This window comes from Lissotriton vulgaris, unplaced genomic scaffold (assembly GCF_964263255.1).
Source record: "Lissotriton vulgaris unplaced genomic scaffold, aLisVul1.2 SCAFFOLD_261, whole genome shotgun sequence".
In the NCBI taxonomy this organism is placed as follows: domain Eukaryota; kingdom Metazoa; phylum Chordata; class Amphibia; order Caudata; family Salamandridae; genus Lissotriton; species Lissotriton vulgaris.
The window spans coordinates 333,398-359,985 of NW_028252546.1; the positions used below are offsets into that span (position 1 = coordinate 333,398).

Genomic DNA, 26,588 nt, shown 5'->3' on the forward strand with positions numbered 1-26,588 from the left:
ATATGTTGACAAATTAATAGGTAAGACACATATGAAGCCTTTCACTTTTTAGGTCTGGCTTTGTGAATGCCAGATCCTAGAGACAGCAAAACTGAAAATGGTTAGAAAGGGAATTTAGTATTACGAATTGTTTATCTGCCATGTCACACTGAGCACGTTTTATATGACATTTACAGCTATCTTTGAATTAGATCCAGCAAGGGATAAGCTATATCTTCGTGGTCACCTGCTGCTTTTTAAGACAGACATACTATCATGCGAGGCCAGACTAGCGAATCGCTGCTCAGAGGCTTGCGCTGATGACAAAGGGATTGGTTGAGTGTGTTTATATATAGATGTACTGCACAAAAAGAATTGTTTTACAAGGAAAGGGAAACACTTTTTAGGATGAGCCTGAGCGGCGCATGCGCTGTACGAGGCATGCAGTAGTGGACTATGGACTTGAAGCCCCGCCCACTCTCTGCCCATATTTGTCATTGGCTTGTCATTGTTCGTCGTAAACGCTGGCCTACGAGTCCTTATTAGGCTTGTTAGTCCCTCCATGGTACCGCCTTGTCTGCATTCGTAAGCACGCATGGCGACTGGCCCCTTTACTTCGGATGCGACCCAGCATGTCTTATTTAGTCTGTAAGCACTCCTTTTCTTTAGGTCTCGCCTAGCGAATGCAGCGCATGCGCTCCTTCGCCTTGGCGAGACTATTGTTGTTGGTTTGGTGCGCGAAGAGAGACAAGCCATGGCCGCGCATGGATAGGCGATGTGCCTGCACATGGAGTCTCCTCTCTGCCTCACACGCTCCCACTGCACGCTCACATGCTCTCACCGCGCGCTTATTTTAGGACTTGTGCCCTGCATACAGCCAACAAAGCATGAAATAAGTAACTTTTCATTTCAAAGGAAATCTCAGAACCAACCACTAGATGGCAGTACAACAGCCTGTAAAAGTTACATTCTGCAAAACGGAGGACTCCGCACTGACAGCCCTAATTTTGCTGATAATTTTTGTCTGATGCTCTAGAACCTAAGTTGTGACGTTTCTGTTCTGGCAGGTGTGACAACTAGCTCTGCCAGGACGAGCAGTTCTCCCCCCTATACTTCGTTCCTATGTTTACCTGATGTTCACAAACTGAAGACTAGCTTCTATTTTTTCATTGCCTTCTCAAGTGCATGCGTATGGTGTGACAGACGCCTGTCAGTACCAAGGCAAAACTCTTTCATGTCTTTTGTTTGATGCTTGCCAACCCTTGATTAGGCTCAACTTTCTTAGCCTGTATGGATAGGTGTGGCAATGAGGTGCACACGAGCATGGACTTCACCCACACTGAATTTGTGGATCAATGTATGTGTACTTTCTGAATGACTGTGGCATGTATGCATTGCAAATGCTTGTTCTCGGATTGGAAACTTGTGTTTTTTAGCCTCCTTTGTGCTCTCGTTCGCCCAGCACTTCGACCCCCAGTTCTGGTGCTGAGACTGGGGCCCAGTGCATAGGTTCATCCCAAGGATCTCGGTTTGGGCCCCAGGTGTCGACCCCCATGGACTCTCCCAGCGCCGCGGACCACCGGTTCTTTGCGCACCCTTGGATCTCTCCGGGAAAACAGCGGATTACCCCGATCGGGCTGCAGATTTACCGTAGAGTCGGATCCGACAGGCCGGTGGGATTGGTGGGCCTTGATGAAGCAGCGGGTGCCCTAGCGTGGGAGCCTCCATTATCATCATTAACCTTTATCTGAACAAAGACCCCCCACCACCCCCACAACCAAGGGTCCCACCCCCTCCTCCCTCCCCTCACCGCCTGCATGCACGCTCCGCCCACCATTGCCCCCAGCCAGCATCATTTCCACTCCTGATGTCTTCCATGGAGGCGTCTCCTATTTACCCATGAACCCCTCACCCCATTACCACAAGTGGACAACATAAGGAAGGAAGGATCGCTCTGACACCTTTGGGTAATGTCCGGGCTATATAAAAATGCATTAAATAAAAGGACCGCGCATCCTGTCCTAGACCCCCCCCCCATACATACATCACAGGCGCTGGAGCTGTGTTCATACTGTGGGCTGAAATGCCCAGATTTCTGCACCTCGAATAGTAACCCTGTGATTGCAGCCCTAAGAAACCCGAAGCACGGGGTGCCTGGGCACCTTATCTCAAGCTCATCCTATTAGCAGAGATGAAAGGAGAGTCCTTGATTCTGTGGTTTGGAGGGGGGCGGCCTGTGTGTTGTGAGGCAGGGAGCAGGTCTTGCATCACACACCTCTACTGCCGTGGACTCCACATCACACACCTCTACCACCGTGTACCCGCATTGCACACCTCTACCACTGTGGACCCCACATCACACATCTCTACTGCCATGGATCACACATCTCTACCACAGTGGACCCCGCATCACACACCTCTATCGCAGTGAACCCCGCATCACACACCTCTACCGCCGTGGACCCCGCATCACACAACTCTACCACTGTGAACCTGCAACACACACCTCTACCACCGTGTACCCGCATCACACACCTCTACCGCCGTGACCCACCCATCACACACCTCTACCACTGTGTACCCGCATCACACACCTCTACCACCGCAGACCCCGCATCACACACCTCTACCACCGTGTACCTGCAACACACACCTCTACCACCGTGTACCCGCATCACACACCTCTACCGCCGTGGACCCCACATCACACACCTCTACCACAGTGGATCCCGCATCACAGACCTATACCACCGGGGACCCAGCATCACACACCTCTACCACCGTGGACCTCGCATCGCACACCTCTACCACCTTGGACCCCGCATCACACACCTCTATCACTGTGTACCCGCATCACACCCTCTACCACTGTGTACCCACATCACACACCTCTACCACCATGGACCCAGAATCACACACCTCATTCCACCATGGACCCCACATCACACACCTTTACCACGTGGACCCCGCATCACACACCTCTACCTCCGTGGACCCAGCATCACACACCTCTACATCCGTGGACCCCACATCACCCACCTCTACCACCATGAACCTCTGGTGAGACATCTCTCCCACTAAAAACCCCGGTTCACACACCTTTACCACTGTGAACCCCTCAACATACATCTCTGCCTCTAAGGAACCCTTGTGTCACACATCTAGACTACCACCATTCACCCCATGTCACATACTTTTACCTTCACGGACCCATGTCACTCATCTCTACCACAATGCACCCCCTCACGCATATGTACCACCTTGCACCTCTCTTTATACATCTACACCACCACAGGCTGCTCTTTCATGCATCTACTCCGCCAGTTAGACAAATTCTGTCTCCCACCTTGGACCTCTTGTTGTACAACTCATCAACCACGATAAACCATACATATTGTGTAGTACCATGGAGCTTTTTCATACCTCTTATTGACCTCCTTAAACCCTTATCACACTTTTGTCTACCACCATAGACCCCAGATCACACATCTCTTCAAACCACCCTGAACCCCTCCCATACATCAGTTCGACGAGTGCATCCCTTCAACCACGCACCCCTCACCGAACAGCTACTTACTTTACTATTATCAACCTTTTCTCATACATGTACCCTACTACCCTGGAATTTTAGTCCTACATCAATTCTACCACCATTGAACCCTCTCCATTGCTATCATGCAACCTGTATTACAAAGTGTGTAACTTCCTGTTATGTCTCCGTGCCTAATAATGCAGGCCCATCCACTATTCTTGCCTCCACCAACGCAAACCCAACCATGAAGTCCCACTACTTCCCCTTACCGATCTTCAACTATACATTTCACATTGGAACTCCTACAAGCCTACCTCTACCTCTCCCACCACACTACTCTGTGGCTGGGCACATATATCTCTAACATCATATCCATACGTGCTACAATGCCTCGTCTGCCGCCATGAATGCGTCCACTACACACATTCTCTACCATTATGGTCTCCTTATCAATGGGTCCTCTCCCTCCACCATCATTCACTTCACACTTTTGTTTTAGACCTCATGCTTGGTAAGCGTACACTAAATAAATGCCAGTAGACTACAAAAAAAATGTTGATTGACCACAAATCAATACACTCATCTCTGTCACCGTGGGCCTCTCCCACTACAGTTTCCATTAAACTTTAGATCTTGATCCAAACCTTTGTACACCAAACATCACATTGTTCCACCATGGTGCCCTTACTGACTTGTATTATTACCCTTTTGTTACTTCAAGCTTCCCAGCCACACACCTCTATCTAGTACCAAAGACCACCTGAACCTCGTACATCAAACACAGCCACCACAACTTTCTAGAGCATCATCATGGCTGCCTCCGTACCATTCCTACCTCCACAATCCCTACAGTTGCAGCCAATTTATGGCCACTGTGCTACCACTGTAAATAGCCCAATAACCACCATGAACACAACTTTTACTAACAGAGACCTCATCACACATCGTGTGTCTTGGTCCCATCTGCTGCGTGGGTATCACACCACCACTGAGTGACCTGTAAGTTAACTCAACAAGAGCAGTGTCTACCGCCTCATAGCTTCCTTCTGATGCTTTCCAATACAGTCCCTGCAGCTTCAACACGTCACCCCACCGCTTGGTAGGGTCTCCTATCCCACCAAGATCCTCCCCTCGGCCCTACCGCTGGTCCCTGATCTCTTTGAGGTAGGGATTTCTTGTGAGTGAACCTCGGTGAAGAATAGGTTGCTTATGAGTGAACTCAACACAGGAGTTCCTGTGTGTATACATAATTTGTGAGTGTTTCTGTCATTCAGCTAGTTGTAGCACTCTACCTATGGACAAGGTGGGGTGGTTTTCTGGTTAAAATTGGGTTTCCCCTTCTGAAGATGATTGATCCGCGGCTGTCTCGCATTGAAGCAGGGTATTACTGATGTGAAGCGGGTGGAGGCAGGCTGTTCCTGTAGGTGAAGCTTTTTAAACTACTCTTGTGGGAGAACGCTACTGAAGTAGGTTTTCAAGTAGGCAGTTCTCATCCAGCAAGCTGTTTATGAGGGGGATGCTGAGGTTTCAAATAGGCAAAGCTCGTCGTGTGAATGTTCTTGTGGGTGAACCGTGTTGAAGCAAGTTTATATTTGGGTGCATAAGGCGACGCATGTTTTCCTGTGGCTGGATCTCATTTAGTAGGCTTCTCTTTGGGTGAATGCTCCATATGCAGGTGTTCCTGTGGGTGCCATGCCCAGAAAACTGTGGATTTCCATTGGATTGTCCGGGGCCAATGCTTCCTTAATTGTCGTTGATTTCCTTGGGTCTACTGGTAGACCGTTTTTTGAGAATATGAAGCCAGATAATTCTGCCTGAGACTTGAAGAAAGAACATTTGTCCTTGGGCAGGGTCAATCCACTTTCCTTGAGGTGCTGCAGGGTAGATTTCTGCCATTTGAGGTGTTCTGCCAAGGTGGATGCAAAGAGGAGAATATTGTCGCTGATATTCCAAACTCCTTTGAGTCCCGACAGAGTCTCCATAATAGCATTTTGAAAAACGTTGGCGGCTGATGAGATTCCAAAGTTGAGCCATTTGTATTGGCGCAGACCTATGTGGGTTGTGAACGTAGTTATGTATCTACTGTCTGTATGGAGTACTACTTGATGGTACCCAGCATTCAAGTCCAGTTTGGAGAATCATTTTGTACCATTTAGGTCTGCGATGATGTCATCCATGTTTGGCATTAGGTGTCTTTCCCTCTGTATTTTGCCTGGCTAGGTAGACTCTAGTCAATGCAGAGCTTGATTGCTCCTAGCTGCCTTTGTTTTTCTATGATTACTAGCGGGAACATCCATGGTGTCGGGCCAGATACTTTTTTGATTACATCCATCTTCTCAAGTTTTTCTAGTTCCTCTTCTACCTGGTGCATAGGTATAACAGTATATGCCGGTGTCTCAGGGCTGCTGGTTAATTGTTTATTCAATATGCAGCTTCACTGGGGGTCCCTTTTGGCATCCCAGACTGGTGAACAACCCCTGGTACTGCTCTAGAACGTTGCCTACCTGCAGGGCATGAATTTCCTTCACCAAGTACACTAGCTCTAAGTCTTCAGAGGTGTGTCATCCTAGTAGTGTGGTTTCTCCTTTTTCGGGGACATGGAATCGAGCTGTCACATCCTGTTCTTCAGGTCGAACCTGTATGTTTGTTGTTCCCACCAAAACCAGCGGTTCTTTGCTGCTGCAGGCATATATCCGGGGCAGGTTGATCGATGGGAGGACGGGGGTTCAGCATTAAGTACTGTTTGTGGGTGATCACGTTCACTGATGCCCCCCGTATTGATCGGTTTTAGAACCTATAGCCAAATATGTAGACGTTTTTTTAAAACCCTTTTTGAGTGATGTAAAATCTTACATCAAAGACACAGCAGACTTCATTAGAAAAGTAGAGAATCTTTCATTTGATGACAACAAAGAACTGCTGGTAGCGTTTGATGTAAATTCATTGTACACCCAGATCCCTCAAGATTAAGGACTTGAGGCGATTGAGTACTTCCTAGAGACCAGGCCAAAACCACAGAGAGTGCCCACAAAATTCATAATTGAATTGGCCACTATGGCCTTAAAACAAAACTATTTTCGATTCATGGACACCTTTTACGTGCAAGTGAAGGGCACTGCCATGGGGTGTCCTTATGCCCCAGAGATGGCAGTGCTCTTCATGGCCTTGTACGAAGAAAGGTTTGTCTATCAAAACAACCCATATAGCGAACACATACAAAAGTGGTATCGCTATATAGATGATATCTGGTTCCATTGGAATGGGACCTCGGAACAACTAGCCCAATTCCATGAATGGCTCAACAGCAGGCATCCGGATATCAAATTCAGCATGACACACAGTGATTCACGCTTAACGTTTCTAGACTTTGAGGTCTTTCACCAAAATAAAGTACTAATCACCACATTACATCGAAAGCAAACGGACAAGAACACCATTCTCCACTATCGGAGCTTTCACCCTAAAAGCTTAAAAGAGAACCTACCATATAGCCAATTACTAAGAATTCGAAGAAATTGCTCCAGAAAAGAAGATTATCTAACACATGCAGAAATCTTTTGTGAACAATTAGCGAAACGTGGCTACCCGAAAAAAATGTTGAAGCACGCAACAAAACGTGCATGGTTCACACCAAGAGAAGAGCTGTTGACCAATAAAGTAAAAAAAACATTAGAACAGTTGGTATGTGTCACAACGTTCAGCCCATTCACAAATCGATATAAATCGATAATTTTGAAGAACTGGCACCTGCTGTCTAACTTAGAAGCTCCATTTGCCAAACCAATGTTTGCGCTCAAAAAGAACAGAAATTTAGGTCAACAATTAATACGAGCAGACCTTGGCACATCAAAAGCAAAAAGTGATGTGCGCTCACTATGGAACTTGAGCCCTGTGCAAGGACACTCTAAGTGTGGCACATGTATAGCATGTGCAAGTACCATAGAAGGGACTATGTTCGAGCATAACAACATAAAATGGAGCCACAAAGAGTTTACCAACTGCAAAAGCAAAAATATTGTGTATGTAATATTGTGCCCATGTAACAAAATTTATATAGGGAAAACAAACCAGCAAATCACACAAAGATTGGCACAACACCGCTCTAGGATCAAACAAAAAATAACAACTGCACCCATGGTTCAACACTTTATAGATGCAAATCATACAGAAAAAGACCTGAGGTGGTCGGTTCTCTCCGGAATAAAAGCTCCATTAAGAGGAGGTAATGTGGAAACGCTGTTACTCAGGAGAGAAGCGTACTTAATCATGAGATTCAACTGCGTGGAGACAGGACTTAATGAACAATTAGAACCTGAAAGGTATTAACATGCCCTCTGCAGAAAACACCAACACCCAAACATGTCAGGACTACATCTCCCATAAACACTGAAAACACATGACACAAATAAAACCAACCAGTCATGTGACTCGGGCTGTGTAACTATTCGTTCTACACAGAAGCCGGCTGGAAGACATCGGAAACTTTCACCAAAACCCTCAGGTAAGATAACCCCCGAGGTTAGCACAGAAGCACATGAGCACAAAAGCGGAACGTGTAATTAAAACGATTCCTTCGTCTTTCCAGCTACACGCAGGAAATCTGAAAATGAGATAACCAGGACGCCGCCTCCAGTGCGCGAGCAGCGGTCAGCCTGCGAGCTGAAATACAAAGTAAGCAATGTTAAAGCATAGGAAATAACGCTCGGCAAAGCTTAATGGCTTAAACTAACCGTAGCCCAAACCTTTCTCACCAGATCAGACCCAGCCGCCTTTGTGTGTTTATAGAAGCGTGGTTAAAGCAATCCGAAAATAGAAATACAGAACCCTTAATGAAGACCCGCTCCTACAGAGTAAATAGGTAAAGTGATGTCCTGACATTTAACCGATTTTAGCAATAAATGAAAAGAGACCAATTGTTCAAACACATTGAACAGATATATATTGTGCCCTTTACCCCTGCAGAACGTCCTAATAGTGAGAAGTGCTATTAAAGACAGACAGAAGACCTATTATCTGCGGAAAGGTAAAACTATATGTAACCATGTGAAGCGTTTTCACTCAATGTTAGAGAGAGGCCCCATTCTCAAAACATCCCATGTTGTTTTCACACAGGTACCCACCTAACCTACGCCCTGAAGAAAAGCCTGACGAATAAACACACAGGCTTGGAAACACGTCGGCGTTTTTTTTTGGTTCATCTGAATAATTGAACTTTTACTAGCGCAAAGCTGACCTGAATAATCTACAAATTATGACAAATATTTAATAGTCATAAAATTTCACTTTTGCGCTACTAGACCTAAAATATATAAAAAACGGTTAAAAAATGGTCTAGTGTTAAAATCAGTTAGTAGGGTACAGTTCATTCTTTCATCATGGAAATGTATATTGTGTAAAAATTGTTCTTTTGAAATTTTGTTTGTATATTTGTAACATAAATGCTTGTTTATATTGTTTAATGTAAGCACTGTACATAGGATATACCAACTTGTGTATGACACAGTAAACTCCCAGACAAATAGAACAATCCCCACAAGTTACAAAACTTGTAACCTTGAAAAAAAAAAACTATAACACCTACTGATTAAATATAGTGGTGTACAACAAAAAACTGCTCAAAATAAAAAAGTGGCAGAAACAAAAAGCGACTGGGTTTCCTATTTCTATTTCACAATTGTATGGTGTCCTACCCAGCGCTCAACAGGGCACAACCCCCCTTTATGTTCCCCGTATTGATCAGGGCAGTTACTATGGTGCCTGTGACGGTTATCTGGCAATGTGGGTGGGTCCTCTGACCTTTACCGCAGGTGGCCGTGTAAGATGGAGGAGGACTATGTATTTCTCTTTGTCGTCTTCCAGGCTGGCCTTGTGACTTAGCCACTTTTGAGGGTTCTTTTACACTGTGTCTGTTTGTTCGTCAACGGACAGTTGTCGGAGCATTTGGGTTAAAGGGCGTCACCAATGTCCTCTTCACTCTCTTTCACCTCCTCTGCACACTCTAGTGAGTTTGGCATATTGTATGCTGAGCACATGCATGTGCCACCTGCAACTGGGCCCTGTTCCAGTGGGTAGTTTTCTAGGCCACTGTTCCGGCATGAGGCATCTGAGGTGGGACCTGCCTTCGCCGGTCTATTCATTGGCTTGCCCTGGACCATGTCTACCACTTCCATCTTGAAGGTCATGCTCGCCCGTGGGTGTCATCCTTCTGCTCCTTTGTTTAAAGCTTCCTCCATTTCTTGCGCCCTTGCGGAGGATAGGTCATAGGTTTGTGTACGTATCAGCATATCTTCCAGTGGCATGGCAGGTTGTCATAGAATCAGACGCCTTAGTTGTGTAGACCTGCATCTCAGTATTATTTGGGCTCTGACTTCTTTAGATTGGTCATCTTCACTGAACATGCTTACCAGTGCTCGCAATTAAGCATAAAATGTGTCCACTGATTCTTCCTCCTTTGTCTGGCTTCGCACAGTTTGAATCGCTCAAAATCTGGATTCAATTGGGGGTTGAAGTTTGCGTTTAGTGCCTTTATGGCTGTGTCACAGTCGTCAACACTTCCAGTGGCAGGAAAGTGCTGGAATATTTTGTATATTTCAACCCCTGCAAAGTGCAGAAGTAAGGATCGCTTGACTTCACATGTTGGTCTCTCTGGTAGCTCAAAAAAGTTTTTCAACCAACCCATGTTTGCCATCTGGGTGCTGCTGTTGCAGGGTCTGCCAACTCACTAAATGGTGCTAGTGCTCCAATGGCAGTGTGGACTGGGGTGAGTGTGTTAAGGGGAGGGGCTCCTTGCTGTCTTCCAGCCTGCTCATTTTCAGCCATGCTGCAGGATTCATCCTCCTTACTGCTATGTGGGCTCACCCTGGCTTGCATTTTTTTCTTTATTTTCTTTATTCTTGCTTTAAATTCTTGTTTGCATACTTTTATTTATATTTTGTCCACTATACATCGTTTGTTGCCTCTTTCCTTCTATCTATATTCTGCTAGAATCTAGCTCCGGGTCTGGGACGGAAGGTAGGAGATCAAGTCATGTGGGGCGGCCCACTTGCAGTAGGTTTAAGAGCGCTGTGCCGAGGGCCAGAAGGTGATTGGCTCAAGTTAATCATGTGGGTAAAGGAGGGACTTTCATGCTGTGCATGGACTAGCTGCCACCGTGTGTTTTGCTACTTACAAAGACGGAGTCAGTGCTTTTTACACAGCTCTGTTAGCTACATGGGTGGATGGTAGCTTCGCTGAATGGTATAAGGTGCTGGATTTAGAATCTAGACATTTCGATAGCGGGGTTTGGATCCATCCACAGCCATGCTGCTTTCAGCTGTCTTAAGTTTTCCTCAACAATGTTAGGCGGGGCATGGCTATGTGTCGAAAAAGATGGACACTTGCTAGAAGAGCTCCACAATCTCTAACCCCCACCACCACAAAATCAGTTTAATTTATACGACCCATGTAATGGTAAAGGCCGTCCTGATGGCAGCATGGCCAGTGGTGCACTAGAACGAATGATTTGCCCTCTCTAACACCAGAATAGGGTCAAGTAAAGTAACAGGGCCCAGCCCCTGCAGGAAGTCGCATGCTCACATGAGTTACAGAGCCGTGTAAAAGTGAAGGCACTGAGGAGATCGATGAACGAAGGGGAATAGCAGTTCCCCGGGTGCTCAACTTAGCCTGGCCACTGGAGGCGCGGACCAGAGACAAGGTGACAGTGGAGTTGCAGCACGCTTTCCCCACAGTGGAACCGATACCACGCTGGGAAATTTCCATCACCTTCCACAGAGGAGCACTGCTGAGAAACGCGGTGCAGCCTGGACCCTGCTGGAGACCGCAGCCTGAGTAGCGCAAAAGCAGAGCCACAAGGGGGGTCATCAGCTAAGGTGAAAAGCACGACCCCCCTCAGAATCTCAATGACCTAGCAAGCGCTGCCTTGGCCCTGAGGATCTAAGCAACAGACTCGCCCACTAAAGAACTGGACCAAGTCACATCACCGCATGTACACAGGGAGAGTGAAGGGCACTGCTAACATTATTGGGCCCACGTGGGAACCCGGAGGGATGCCATCTTATTAATCAAGCCCGACAAGAAAGATCCCTGCTGCATAATTAATTAACACACTGGCCTCTCATGGTTGGTCGGCCATGGACAGTATTAAATCAATGTCGACATTTGAGCCCATTAATGCAGGTGTTGCGGAACCAGGAGGTTGAGGCGTAGGAGAGGAAAACGACCGCTCTCACCCGAATTGGGGGAGGAGACCTTAAAGTGGGTTTTCACCCTGAGAGCAGCAACATCACTGGCACCAAGCCAGATTCTTTACTCACAGGGAGAGGCCGCACCGAACATCGAGCACACACCGATGAACCACCAGGAGTAGTATAAATAAAGAGTGTGAGAGGCCTCTTAAACTTGCAGATCCGAGTGGACCCCATGGTGGTAACCCGGACAGGCCTCGGGTGGCACGCAGCAACAAGCAGGCGGCGAGTAGTTGAGCAAATATACCATGTCGAATACTGCAGAGACAGACAGAGCAGAAAAGGCTGAAATGAAGACAACACCGTGGCAGGAGTCAGACGACCCCTCTCTGAAAGATACATGGACGCCATTACCGGAGTGCGCACGCTGCTTGAAAGCAGGATAAACTCAATAATAACCTAGGTAACACTGATAAGGGCAGACCTGCAGAAGATGAGCGAAAAGGTGAAGGAGATGGAAACAGTCACAATGGAGATCAGCCATGATTTTAAGATGATGCAGCAACAAATCAAAGACTTGCAAGTAGCTAGTAAAGCAACGGAAAGTAAATTGGACGATTATGAGGAGAGGTCGCGCCGAAATACCGTCCGAATTTTTGGAGTGCTGGAGCGAGCAGAGGGTCCACGCCAGACCTCTTCGTAGAAGGTTTTATCACCAAACATCTACAACCTAAAAACCTATCTATTTTCTTCTCGGTGGAGAGGGCACATCGTGTTACGGGGAGAAGCCCAAAACCTGGGGCTCCCCCAAGACCTCTGCTGGCGAGTTTCTTCAACCATGGAGACCGTGACATAGTCTTGCAAAACATAAGCACTTGCCCGCCGATCAAAATTGACAACAGCATGGTGAATTTCTTCCCCGACTTCACCGTCAATGTGCAGAAACAGAGACCATCTTTCCAGTGAACCAAAAGTAAGCTCAGAGAAAGTGGACTTAAATATTCAATGCTGTTCCCTGCAAAATTGCGAGTGGAGGCGGAGGTGAGGGCATGGTTTTTTGACACCCCAGAGTGGCTGGTCTGGTGGAGGATGGTCAATGGAAATGGCTATAGGCAGAGAAGGGACCATTCCCCTAAGAAGCAAACAGCGCTGGATGCTCACTCATGGCGACTAAAAGAAGGAGAAGACTCAGAAGAGTAAGAGTCAGAATTTAACTAAGTAACTGCAAAGTGGAGCAAATGCAGGCTACAATATCGGACTATCATACAGTAGGCAACAGCCTGCAGAAGCTATACTACATTATGGATAAGTGACTTCCAGAATTATAACTGTTGCAGCTGCATGGTGGAATTTGGCAAAAAAGTAATGGCGGTGGTTGAAGGTATAGAGAACGCACCCCACCACTTTCTTTAATAGAGTTTCCATATGGGGCGACAGGCACTCTGCATAGTTGGGGATAGGGGCGGTTTTCAGCCCAGATTGCAGGTAAGCAGGAATGGGGGTTTGGGGTTACAGTTATGTTTGTTAGATAGTTTAAATGACACCAATTCCCAATGGAAAGGGACATCATGCAATTCATTCACAACAAGTTTAGGAATGCACTTGATAAACAATCTCGGGGTGTTGATCATAACCCAGAGGGGGAGTCCTACGCAAGCGAGATTGCCTCGTTTACAGAGTAGAATGGGCTCCAACAGAAATCAGTTCATCTACACATGGAGGCATTAGACTTTTGTCCTGGAATGTGAACTGTCTGGGAGGTAAGCTCAAGCGTGGAACAGTGCTCCAATACATAAAGCGACACTCACCGAATGTAGTTCTCCTTCAAGCGACGCTTTTGAAAGGCAACACATTCAGGGCCCTGACTAGGTGGGGTTGCAAACTTGTCGCATACTCAGCATTTACCACGGGATCCAGAGGTTTAGGAATAATGCTACGTAAAAACTTCCCAATGATCATTGAACACACATGGACTGACAAACAGGGCAGATACACAGCAACCTCCTGGAGATGGGAAGGCAAACCTATTACATTAATATCCATGTATGTACCACCAGGCCTCCATGACTTGGCTTTTAAAGACCTGGGAGACCTGCTGCTTGCTCTTCCAGAGGGGCGACTCTTTTTGGGAGGAGACTTTAATTCAATCATATCGGGACAGCTGGATCGGTATCCCTTAAGGAGGTACCACCCTCACAAACACAACTCCTCGACTTTATAGGTGCCATGGGACTAACCGACCTATGTCATACCCTTCACCCCGCTGATACGCAGTTTACATTCCAGTCTGGAGCCCATAAAAGTCTTTCCAGAATAGACTACATAATAGTACCAGTACACCAAGTGGGATAAATCAAAGAGGTTTGCCACTTGGCAAGGGGTATCTTGGACAATTCCCCAGTGTGGGCCTTAGTAGAGGTGGGAGAACCACAGTCAGGTAGAATAGCTCCAATAAATCCCTGGTTCCTAAAAGCCCATTCTGTTAAAAAAGACAGTTTCACAAGAAATAGAGCTGTATTTCCAGGAGAACGAGGGATCGGTGGAGTCAGCGCGATCGCTCTGGGAAGCCTTTAAGGCGGTAATCAGGGGCCATGTGGTCTCCCAGACTGCTGGGATCCGTACAGAGAAAACCACCACCCTCGCTAGGTTAGAAACAGACATCGTACACTTGGAAGAGAGGGTACGGGGGAGGATGCAGAAGAAATCAAACACATGCTAGAGATTAAGCTAAAAGAGTACAGGGATCTCGCCACAGATGCTGTACAGACACAACACAGGGCCATGCTTTGTAGGATCTACAAAGATGGGGACAAAGCGGGGAAACTGTTGTCGTGGTTAGACAGAAGAGAACAAGCCAATAGACTGGTGGCTGAGCTGAGGGATAAGTCAGAGTCAAAATTTACAGACCCACAAGAACTTTGCGGACCACTTTCAGCGAATATATACATCCAGAACCGACTCCACAGCAGAGGAAGCAGACTCCCTTTTGTCAGACATGCCCCTCCCTACCCTTTCAGCAGATAGATAGCGAAACTCACGCACACGGAAGTGGAGCGAGCAATCGGGGAACTGTGGTCTGGGAAGGCAATGGGTCCAAACGGTTTACCCATCGAACTATATAACTTAGCTCTCAGCAAGTGGCAGACCAACGAATAGCCACCAGAGTGGTAAACCCATAAATGAGTGCTCCTCATATGGACCGATATCTCTGCTCAACGCCGAGGTTAATATCTTTGCTAGATTATTGGCCACCCAACTGCTTGGGGTTATCACGAAACTTGTGCACCCTGAACAGTCGGGCTTTGTGCCATCAAGAAATAACTCACTCAACCTTCAACGTTTATACGGTGTAAGATGCGGTGGTGGTGTCCCTTGATGCCCCCATGGCATTTGATACGATTGACTGACCATATATGTTTGCGGTACTTGGGAAAATGGGATTTGGTCCCAACTTTATCAGCTGGGTGAAGCTTCTATACAGGGAACCAATGGGGCAAGTAGTGGTAAACAACAGGAAATCCAGAGTGTTTACCCTGGAGAGGGGGACCAGACAGGTCTGCCCCCTTTCCCCATTCCTCTTTGCTTTGATGCTGGAGCCTTTGGCATTGTTGATAAGGAAAGACCCAATCATTAGGGGACTTAGGTGGGCGGAGGGCTGGGAAGATCGTATCTCCAAGAGCCTCAAATAATAGAGCACTTCACATTTTCACAAATTTTGGGAGTACTCCGGTTACACCATAAATTGGTCCAGATCAGTCATTTACGTTTTAAGGGGTGATTTTCCTTTGCCGCCTCGGGCCTATGTAATAGTGGAAGCAAAAGAGGAATTCAAATATATGGGCATTTGTGTCACCAAGAACCCGGTACAATACTATGAGCAAAATCTCTTGCCCCCACTGCAGAGACTCAAGAGTGACGTTAAGACCTGGAAATCTCTTCCACTGTCTCAAATGGAGCGTGGCGTGCTATTTACAATGATTGCACTGACTCGATTTTTTACATATTACAAAACTCACCGGGTCCAGTTCAAGCAGACTATTTCAAATCTACCCATAGTGAACAGAGGGATCTACTCTGGTATGGGAAATCGCCACGTGAAGCGACTCAAAAAATGGTAAGGGGATGGTATGGTGGTGTAGGCCTCCGGACATTAGAAGATACTGTAGGGCGGCACAATTAGCAGCTATTAACCAATGCATATATAAGCCCCAGGATTACCCCGGTTACAAAATGGATAGGTGGCTTCTTCCAGGTGGAAACAATTCAAAGACACTTTACTCCAATCCCGCAAGAGCAAAATGAACAGGCCCAAATAAACGTGCGGTTCAGATATGGCACGCAGTTAATACGAGCATGGGATGGGCAGGGAAAATTACGCAAACAACCCCCCTGTGCCATGCAGAGAAATTAGGCACCCTGAGAAACACCAAGGGCTTTGATCGCTGGGACTTGATTGGAATCTCCAGAGTCGGGGATCTATGGAAAACGGGTGAGGTGATCCCTTTTGCACAGTTACGTAAAGAGTATAAGATGGCTGAGACGGAAGCATACCGTTACCCGAAGATCAAACACACTCTTCTGGCGGTTATTTTGAAGGGGCAGACGCGCCCTGAGTTTTCCCATCTCAAGGACAGGATCCTTGAAGAAAACCTGCCTAACAAAGAGATCTCTTTGACATACCGGAAGTTAATCAACAACATGCCTGACCCCCTCCTACAACTCCGCAAACATTGGGAGGAAGACGTTGTGGGCTTGGAGGATGATGACTGGCAAGAGGCTTTGGCATCCCCTTGGGAGATTGCGATCTCCCCGAGATTAATGTTGGTACAGCTCAAGGTGCTACATAGAACATATCTATCATGTACCGCTCTGGTAAAGATGGGTTACAGAGACAACTCCGAGTGTGGGAGGAGATGAGAGCAGGAGGGAACTTTCATTCACATCATCTGAGAGTGTGCTCACATTAAACCCTATTGGGCAAAGGTGACCCAGTGTATGGCAGAACTGCTGGGGGCGCAGCTAGAACCCAAGATAAAACTATTTCTTCTGAATGTTTAGGGGCCTACAGTCTTTAATGGTAAAGAAAAAACCTGTGTGGCGGTGGGGTTGATAGTTCACAGGCGTAACACTGCCAGACTGCATGGAAGAGAGACATGGACTGGTGCATAGTAATGGAAAGAACCATATAGGATTCAAGAGGTTGCCCCAAGAAATGGCCAAAAATATGGGGAAAATGGAATGAATAAAGAGGGAATGTTTATGAACCCCCGCAAGCGACACAGCACCCAGCCACGAGTATAGAGCGAGAATAAAACTCGTTATTTAGGTACAGTCCCTTCAATGATGACTACTAGAGATAATACTCTTAAAACATGTTTCACTGTAAATGCATTGATCTGAATGTATTTTGCAACTGCAATTTTAACACATTAATGTTGTCATCAATAAAAAGAAAATATTTTAGAAAAACAATGTTAGGCAATCAGAGACGGTTTTCACCCTGTCTGGAACTCTTAAATGGGCCACAGGTGCCACCCCGCGTTTGAATACTATTGAGCTTTCCACAAGAGCATCCTCAAGCAGTCTCAGTAATTCAACACCCTCTTACATCTACAGACAGACACTAACAACATGGAGGCAGTTTACTGCTGGTCTTCATATAATTAGTTCTGGTTGTGGCAGTGTGTTAAAAAAACATGATCTAACAAGCTCCCCCCTTCCCCAACGGACCAGATTCTTGGGCATGCCTGTCTCTGAGAGGCCGAGTAGGCTGGGGTGGAGTCAGACTTACTCGACATGCAACTGTCCAGAGTCTCCATTCGACCCTTGTGATGTCATGTAGGGATGTGGGCAGGGTGGCACCATCAGTGGCACGAGGAGGTCATGAGGTGCCCTCATTTTAAATGCACCCAGATGAGATGCACAAAATGTGTAATGACACTCCTGAATAGCCCACTGGCGGTTTGTCCACTCAATGGGTGATGCGCGTGAGATTAAATTACATGGAACAAAGGCGGCGCATGGGCATTCAAAATGTTGGGTTATCTGCAAGACATACCAACACCAATCTCATGACTGCGTACATAGGAAGGAGGTGATATAATAAGCACAGAACAATACCCAGAAATGGGGGAGGATTTGTGACAAGAGTTGTGTCGGGAAGTGCATTCGCAGCAATGGCTTCAGTGGCTTACCCACAATATGACAGTTCAGATGGCCGTCCTCAAACTGTGTTTCATACTTACAAAGCACACGAGTCTCTACACAGGAAACTACTCTGGTACAGTGAGTACAGCCCTCAGCATTCGTACATGGGCTCTTTTTCCTGAGTTTTATATAGCACGAACTTGACTATAATCGGGTATCAAAGTGCTTTACAAAGCACCAGTTACGTTACATGAGGACACATTTTTGTTAGGCACGGGGAGATTAAGTGATTTGCCCAGAATCACAGGATGTTCAGCGTCATTGCTGAGACTCAAACCCAGTTCCCCAGATTCGAAGTCGACCTCCCTAGCCATTAGGCCAGCTCCTCTCCCCTCTCCTCTTTCCTACTCAAATCCATAGAATACAAGGGCCAGTGTTTACTCTGAGGTCCCATTCCCTTCTGGCAGTCGACAGCCGAGAGGAACAACGCTGCAGGAATCAGCTGGCAGAAGGTAAGTGTTTTTTATTTATTATTCTTTTTTTAATCTCCCCCTTCCTCAACCTGCCACCCCGGCTTTGGTCACAAGCCAAGTCTTAGAAAAATCACGTTGTGATTGGGGTCTTTACGGAGGGCAAAGACAGGAAACTCACTATCCTTGATGAGAATGGAGTCGCTAGAGATCACCAAAATCAGGGAACTCCCAGCGGTTGTTTCCCCCAGAAGTAGGCAGATGACAAGGTTAGTTTGGCTAGCTGGGGCATCGACACGTTCCTCCCGGACATTGTAGGTAGACTAGAGCTGCTGGTTTTCTGTTAGTCTGGGGGAACTGTTGGAGGTCGGTAAACCACCTCCAGTTTGGCGGGGACTCACAAGGGTTAACAATAAATATCTGTACACAAGCACGTAAAAAGGGCCATTCCCCGAACAAGGCCCTTAGGATGCCTCACAGCAGGGACACTTGAGACAATTGTCCGGACAAGGTCCTTGGGATGTCTCATGGCAGGGACCCTTGAGGATAGACAAAGGCAGTAGCAGCCGGTGGTGGGAGTTCTGCTGGGCAGTGGGGCGTGGCGTGGTGGGGGTGGAGCAAGGTGGGAGGTAGTAAACTATGGAATACGGCCCAATGGAGGTAAGTAAACAAATAAATGATTAAAACGAATTTTGTTGTGCACGCTGCATCGCATTTGGCAATGCAGCACTCGCAAGGAAATTTGTTTTATTTATTTATTTGTTTACTTACCTCTGTTCGGTCGCATGCTGTTGTTTACTACCCCCCCACCCTGCTCCACTCCGCCCCACAGCACTCCCACCACCAGCCGCTACTGGACAAAAGGGTAAGAGTCGGTGAGCGCTGAGTACTTGCAGCCCAGCATGGCCATGGGGCCATGAAAGTAATACATTCGGTAGCAAGGGAAGCCTCAAAGCTGAGACCCGCTGTACCAAGTAATCAACAGAAGTAGAGCTGTCACAGCTGTTGAAAGTGAATTATGACAACCTTGAATAAACTTTGTGACTGTAAAGGTGAAGTCTTGCAGGAATAGGCAAGTTATGGTTATTCATATGCAATAACGAAAAGATGTACACTGTATAACCTATTACATTGTAGTGCAAGATAACCAAGAAGTGAGCATATTAATGACCGATGCCATTGTGTTAACTATCTACCACCTTATGATGAGAATAATCTGCGGCCGTCCTAACACCACAAAATGCCATGGTGTCCATACTTGACGGGAGAGAAATGCACAACAGGAGAGCCCATGAGATGCTCACACAGCTGAGGGGGGTCAAAGGGCACGGCAGCAGCAGGGCATGGCAGCGTGCCAAGGCAAAGGGTCAGCAGATGACCAATACAAATTTGGGTTCAAAGGGCCCAGGGGCCAGTCAGGAGAGAAGGGCGTGTCTACGAGCACAGCCAAAAGGCAACGGGACAAGCAGTCCCCAACATTGTCGCTGGAAGAAATTGATCCCACTCCCCCACACCAGTTAATGCAGGTGTCGTAGTGACAGGGAAAGGAAGGGGCAGGAGTCACAAGGTTTAACAATAAATACCTGAACACAAGCACGTAAGAAGGGCAATTGCTGGAACAAGGTCCTTGGGATGCCTTACGGCAGGGACACTTGAGACAATTGGCAAGACAAGGTCCTTGGGAAGGCATATGACAGGGACCCTTGAAGGCAGCCAAAGTGGTAAGAGATGGTCAGCGCTTGGCAGATACAGCACTGGCAGCCCAGGCATGGCCACAAATTTGGTAGCAATGTGTTACACTGTAGGGCAAGATAAGCAAGAACTGAGCATATTAATGACCAATGCCATCATGTTAATTAACTGTGCGCCAACTTATGATGAGAGGAAACTGTGGCCATTCTAACACCACAAAAGGTCTTGGTGTCCATACTTGATGGGTTAGAAATGAACACTGAGAGGGCCTGTGAGAGGCTTGCACAACTGGGGGGGGAGGTTTGTAAAACGGTCCCTAATGCATTGCAATGCACACAATCAATTAGAGGCTGAAGGATATAGCCAACAGCCAATCACATTCGGTGAGAGAGTGAAACACTGGACTGAGACAAAACTAAATTTACAAATCCTCAAGTCAATGGCTCAAAGAGGCTGGTCTAAAAAAAGTCAATAGTTCGAATGGGGAGGGCCTAACTTTTGCTAAATGAACATTAGAAACAAGAGTTCTCTTTCACAGCTGTGTTGTCAAAACCGAGACCTACAAATGGAAATCAGCTGGGTGTGTCTATCTTGATGAAGGATGATGTAGTAAGCTTTGCTACTGCTGGTGTGGTTTACTGTGTTGTTTAAGGCGAATGTGCTGTATTTTGGTCTTTTGTGAAAGATGATACTGCAGTTGTGCTTTTGCTGTATTGTGTAAAAAGGAGGGTGTGTGGTATTTCGATTTACTATCACCAATGACACTGCAGTTCTGCTTTCGTTGGCTTCTGTAGGAAGGGAGCTAAGGTACCTCTGTGTATCATGAGTATGATGTTGCTGCTGTGCTTTTTATTTTTCAGGAAGAAAGAAGTCTGTGATGTGTCTGCATGGGTGAAACAATGATGTGTGAGCTCTGATAATGCAGTTGTGCTTTTGCAGGGTTAAGTAGGGGGTTGTGCCAAAAGCTATGAAACTGCAATTGTACTGTGGAGGAGTGTGGCTCAATGGTTAGAGCGGAAAACCCTGATGCAGAGTTCTGGCCCAGAACCAGGGTTCAATTCCCGCCTCGGCGGGTCTTGGGCTCAATTTCCTCGGACCTGACCATTCTCGCCTCGGTGCCAATTCTAATCATGGGCCCCACGCTGCAACTCTGGGCAATAGCTTGGTTAACCTCCACACCGGCCCCAACAGCGCTAGGATGCCTGGCTTCACCCTGGGGGTGCCCAGGAGTGGACACTTCACAGAGAAAGCCAGGAAGGGTTCCACAGCGGTATGAGTAATAGCGCCAGGAAACCGCTTGGTGACATGCGCTCTACAAATACCATGACATTTACATTTACTGTATGGTGGATGGTGTGTGGTGTATAAGATGTCCATGAGCTATGCTACTGTATTATTATTTTCTGTGTTGTACAAGGAGAGAGGTATGTTGTGTAGCTGTCAGAGTGATGATGCATGAGCTGCAATGCTGGAGTTACGCTTTCATTAGGCTAATTAGGACGGGAGGTGTGTGTTAATTGAGCCATGGGCTATGCTGTTGAAGTAGTGGTTTTGCTGTGCTTTGTAAAAAGAGAGGGGCATGGTGTAGCGCATTGAGTAATGGCACGCTGGGCAATGATCTTGCAGAATGTGTTGGCCACGAGGTTTCACTAACCTTTGACAGCGGAAGTGGAGGCAGGGCCTGCCAGCTCATAGTGGGTAGTGTTATTGCCAGATCACCTTGAATTGGAATAAAGAAGCTGGTTTTGTACTACATACAGGGTTGAAATCTAGTTTATACCGCCAATCAAGTATCATGAATGACAAGAACTTACGGTTGCACCAGAGATTTTGGGGCCAGGAACTTTAGGGCCAACCACCCATTTTTAAACAAATGTATTGCTTTTTCCATACGCCACTTTCATCACTCTATCACCTTTACAGGGATACAATTTGCAGTCTCGTTTTATCTCGTTATACCTTCCTTACATGTGTTGAGTGAATTTGCATTCTTGTTGTTCCTGACAACATCCATTTAACTTGTTGTTCCATTCGTATCCAGTTCTATTCATTGTTCGAGCTCCCCATTCCCCCCCCAACTAAGCTTAAACCTACCAACCCTCCACCCCCTCCCCCCGCACTGCTGTCTCCTAGGGTTGCAGGTCGGGCATTATCAATCGCTTCCGCTGCCGCTTGTTGTGTATTTCTGCATCGCCCTGTCGTTCCCTTCTGGTTCCATCCCCCCTCAGGTCGTAGACTTCTAAGGATTCTCATCTCCTGGTACCTGCTCTATTTCCTCCTCCTGATTCTGCCTCTGGGGACTCCACTGTCGTGATGGTCCCTCAGGGGTGGTGGCTTCAGACCCAGGGCCATCGTTCCTCATTTCTTCCATCAGCACCTACCATGCCTGAGCCCTCTCCACCCTGCCCAGGCCCTCTCTCGCGTTTTTGAGCAAGATTCTGCCCTCGCACCTTGCCCATTTCACTAACTCTCGTTTTCACCTATGGATGCTGGCGCTTTTCATCATGAGTGTAGTTTTGCCAGGAAGCTACAGAGGGTTTCTGTAAACAGTTGTTTCAGCTGCAGATTAAAGTGTTTTGAATCCATGCTAGCCCGGAATAAGATGGGTAGAACACTTATGAGATGGAAGGGGCACAGCCGCTGGGTGATGGTCTTCATCATTTCCTTACGGGCTATACATCTACTAAGTATAAGGCTGCTGTTTAGCTAAATAGATTTAGTTCATACTCTGCATTGCTCACCCACCTCTAATATTAATTGCAAAGAACTGCTGAGTAGGCGAGGAGGGCCGTTGATGTTATGTTATACTTTATTTATAAAGTACACTGCTACCCTTGCGTTTCCTGGTACCCATGGCCCTGGCTGGACTTTGTTCCCCTATTATCCTGTGATCTGGTTGCCTTTACCCTTATTTTTGGACTGAAGTTTGAGCTCTTGTCATTATCTACTCTCAGTTAGCGAAGAGTTTTACAAAAAGAAATCAAAAGCCTCAGCTTTAGGGCATTATAGCTCAGTGCCCATAGTTCCCTCGAACACAGTGGTCCAGGTGTACTTACTGAAGATGAGGAGTTCTTTCTTTACTGTTTTGACGATATCACCAACTCTCGCTACGCACTCCAGTGAATAATTCCCCGGTTCAGCAGCCAGCACCACTGCTTCTGCACTTTTAACATCACCATTCCTGAGTTCCGTCGTGTTAGTCAGCTCCTCGTCTTTCAGTATCAGCTCTATCTGTGTCTCCTCAATGGGGAAAGCATTGGCCACTTTACACTTGATGGTGACATTCGACCCCTTCTCGATGACACCTGGGACGTCAATTTTGGGGTCTTCCGGTAAACCTGTGGCAAACAATGAGAAACACATTGCAGTATAAAATTGAGTAAGCAGAGAAGTATGAGAGAATGGAAGACTGGCATCAATACCACATTATGATTCCTGCAGCTGTGATAATTTCACCCTCCCTGCATGTTCCAAAGTACACCAGTTTTAGTTAAATTATATCAAACCAGCAAAACAATTTATCATCTACCCTATGAGTTAGTGTATGACTATTGTCAGTGTTAATTTTTGAATGAAAAACAATATCTGACCAGCAGTTTACACACATTTTTAATGGGGCACTCATTTGTTGTAGAATAAAGCCAACATTTTACACTAAATTTCATTCAAATTAAGAGTATATATTTTCCTGTCATGCCACTCCAAATTACTCTTTCTCTGCAAAGCATTTTATTGAATGTAATATGCAGGACTGATCCGAAAGGGGGTGACTTTAAATAGAGTAAGACAAATAATAATGCTTGTCGAGCCCTCTAATTAAAATCTGACCAGCATGTTACACTCAGTTTTCTCATCCATCGATCATCCATCACTAGGTTCCCTCCTGCCTTCGCCTAGTGCATGATAGTAGGGGGACGACTGTGAGCAGGAAGAGTGAGCTGTGTCTAATGGGGGGCAAAATATTCAGTTCTGCTGTGGAATTGGCAGAGTTTTGCAGACTCTGCGTTATTCGTGTAATGAGGAGTTCTAACTAAATTCCATTAATCGGTGTGTGTCAGAATGTTTTCTTTTGCATGCACCAAAAAGGTAAGTTGGTAAGAGTGAGCGAGATTTGGCATTCCCTAGCAAGATTTTCTGTCTCTAGGAGGACATCTGCGTGATTTTTCCAATCTGGAAGGTCACAACCGTTTGCAGTAAGAAGGCTGTTGCTCAAGTAGAAAATCTACTCAAGTGCCAGCAAATTTAACTTGAGTAGCTGTGCTCTCTGGTGCACCACGTGGTGCTGTTTGAGCTGATTTTTCACCACAGAACGTGCACCAGCCGCTAAATGTCAGCACGAGCAGTGCAACATGCTTATTTCCGCCCATTGGCGGAACCCTGCGGAATCTCCTGATGATTTTTGTAACTCTACAGAATTCTGTGGAGTCAAATTCCACGAGATCCACCCACCCCTATACGTGTCCCAAGATGCTAGGGCTGATCTCATACCCATAAGTAAACAACAAGGAGATTTTAGTTATAACCAGGTCAATGGGGCGCACACCTGTGTGGCCGCACGGTAGTGAGCAATGTCAATTGATGGGTATAGGCAAAAGGGCGAGCGGTAATCTCTCAAGACCGCCCAAATTTGGACCCAGAGGATCTAAACAAACAATATAACAACAATGCCCCTGCACTATACAATGGTGTAATACTTATGGTGGTAGCATTAATGCAGAACGATTAGTCCGTGAACACACATCCACATTTCAAAAAATAATTGTAGAGGATCAGTTAATCCAGGTTCAGATGCAAGAGTTCCGTAAAAGAAAGAAATTGTTCAGTTCTTGGTGTGAAAAATTATATAGATTTATTGTTCCTTTGTTAATGCCAACACGTGTTTCATCGCAGGGAACCTACTGCGAATCTTCAGGGCTTTGAAATAGAGTATGCCAATTTTAAATCAAGAAGTTGCTCGTCGTCTTTGACTGGACGAGATTAAAAATTGTAGACCCCAGTGTGGAGGAAGAATGTGGCACGCTACCCGCGTGTTTGCGGAATCTTGTTCGGTTTAGTGTGTGTATAAAACCGGGAGGAGTAGACAATAATGCACAGGGTCTTGTGAATCAGGACAAACGTTCGATAAGGCGAGTACACCTTCTTAGTCTTTGACTCCCTCTTGTGTTTCCCGGTGCCGTTTTCCGAGGACGGTCTGAACAATTTCTTTCTTTTACGGAACTCTTGCATCTGAACCTGGATTAACTGATCCTCTACAATTATTTTTTGAAATGTGGATGTGTGTTCACGGACTAATCGTTCTGCATTAATGCTACCACCATAAGTATTACACCATTGTATAGTGCAGGGGCATTGTTGTTATACTGATCTCATACCCAGGTTGTATTTTTGTTTCTTTGACAATATAGCAAGGTGAAGGATATTAATATGCAATAATATTGCATTAAATGCATTGCTTACAAATACATTGTCATAATCAGTATGTGATTACTATTTTTAACATCATGTCCTTTACCTAACCCTATTAACTGTTATGTTCACCGATTATACTTACCCTGCAATGTAGTGGTTGGGTTGATGTAGCGGATTCTAAACTATTGTCATGCGAAATAATGCATGCAAAATAGTGGCGATATAGCCCCAATGTGGTACTGCCTATCACCACCCGCCACCTATCCCCAAAGCAGAGTCTAAGCAAAATAGAAGAGGAACCATGGGTCGGCTGTCCTAAGATGAGAGGAAACTGCTCTTTGTAATGGTCGCAGTTCTAGTCTAAACTCAAATCCATGTAGAAACCCGCCCCTGAGAGGCCCTGCACCCATATAGCTCTGATTGCAGTGTATGGTCTGGCGGAATTAGTCAGTTCAGTAATGCTTCAATCATGAAATACAATCACTGTTTCAACAATGGAGCCATACATCAAAGGTGCATCCATTTTTTCTTAACTCTAGACCAAAAACACAAACACTTTTGTGTTCAAAGTGCATAAAACATCTCAAGTTGAAACATATGCAAAATAATGAAATATAATTCTGGTTATGGATCACTTACCTCCTCCTCACTACCTCGCTTCAATTCTTAACAATATTAGGCAGTTCTACCTCAACAGAACCCCACTCCTTCCAATTAAACGTATACAATCTCTTCTCTTCCACCACGCCTCCTGTTTATTTTCTCTTGATCACACAACCTGACAGTGGTGGCAGACCCTTGCTGATATAACTCAGAACTGGAAGTTTATGTGAAGTCTTGCCAGAGTGGTTTGGGCAATATTTTTCAGACTGGGCATCTCTGTTTGGCAGGGTGGTGGTGAAGGAACACCAGTAAATATGCAGTTTGTTTCTGAATGGTGGTGGCAGCTAAGAGCACCTTCCTATGCGGCAGAGATGGAGTTCGGCCGGCTATTGGGTGGCAGAGGCTGCGTGTCTGGGTGAAAGGTGGCGTGCTGCTCCAGAATCAGATTGAGGCCTCGAAGAGCAGTGGCGGTGACTTTCTGGGTAGGGTGCAGAGGTGCCCAATAGGTTAGTTTGTAGCACCAAAGTTTTCAGGGTCTTTAGACCAGTACTATACTTGAAATGGGCAAATACC

At 46.3% G+C, this 26,588-nt stretch overlaps 1 protein-coding gene across 1 annotated transcript in view; it reads right to left on the reverse strand.

The window, feature by feature from the left end:
• The window catches only part of LOC147662118 (intercellular adhesion molecule 1-like), a 352,803-nt gene that overhangs the window by 56,145 nt on the left and 270,070 nt on the right, over positions 1 to 26,588 (reverse strand). Inside the window, exon 5 of the mRNA XM_086951098.1 lies at positions 23,060 to 23,341. Coding sequence (XP_086807224.1) covers positions 23,060 to 23,341 — 282 coding nt within the window. The remainder of the gene's footprint in view (positions 1 to 23,059; positions 23,342 to 26,588) is intronic.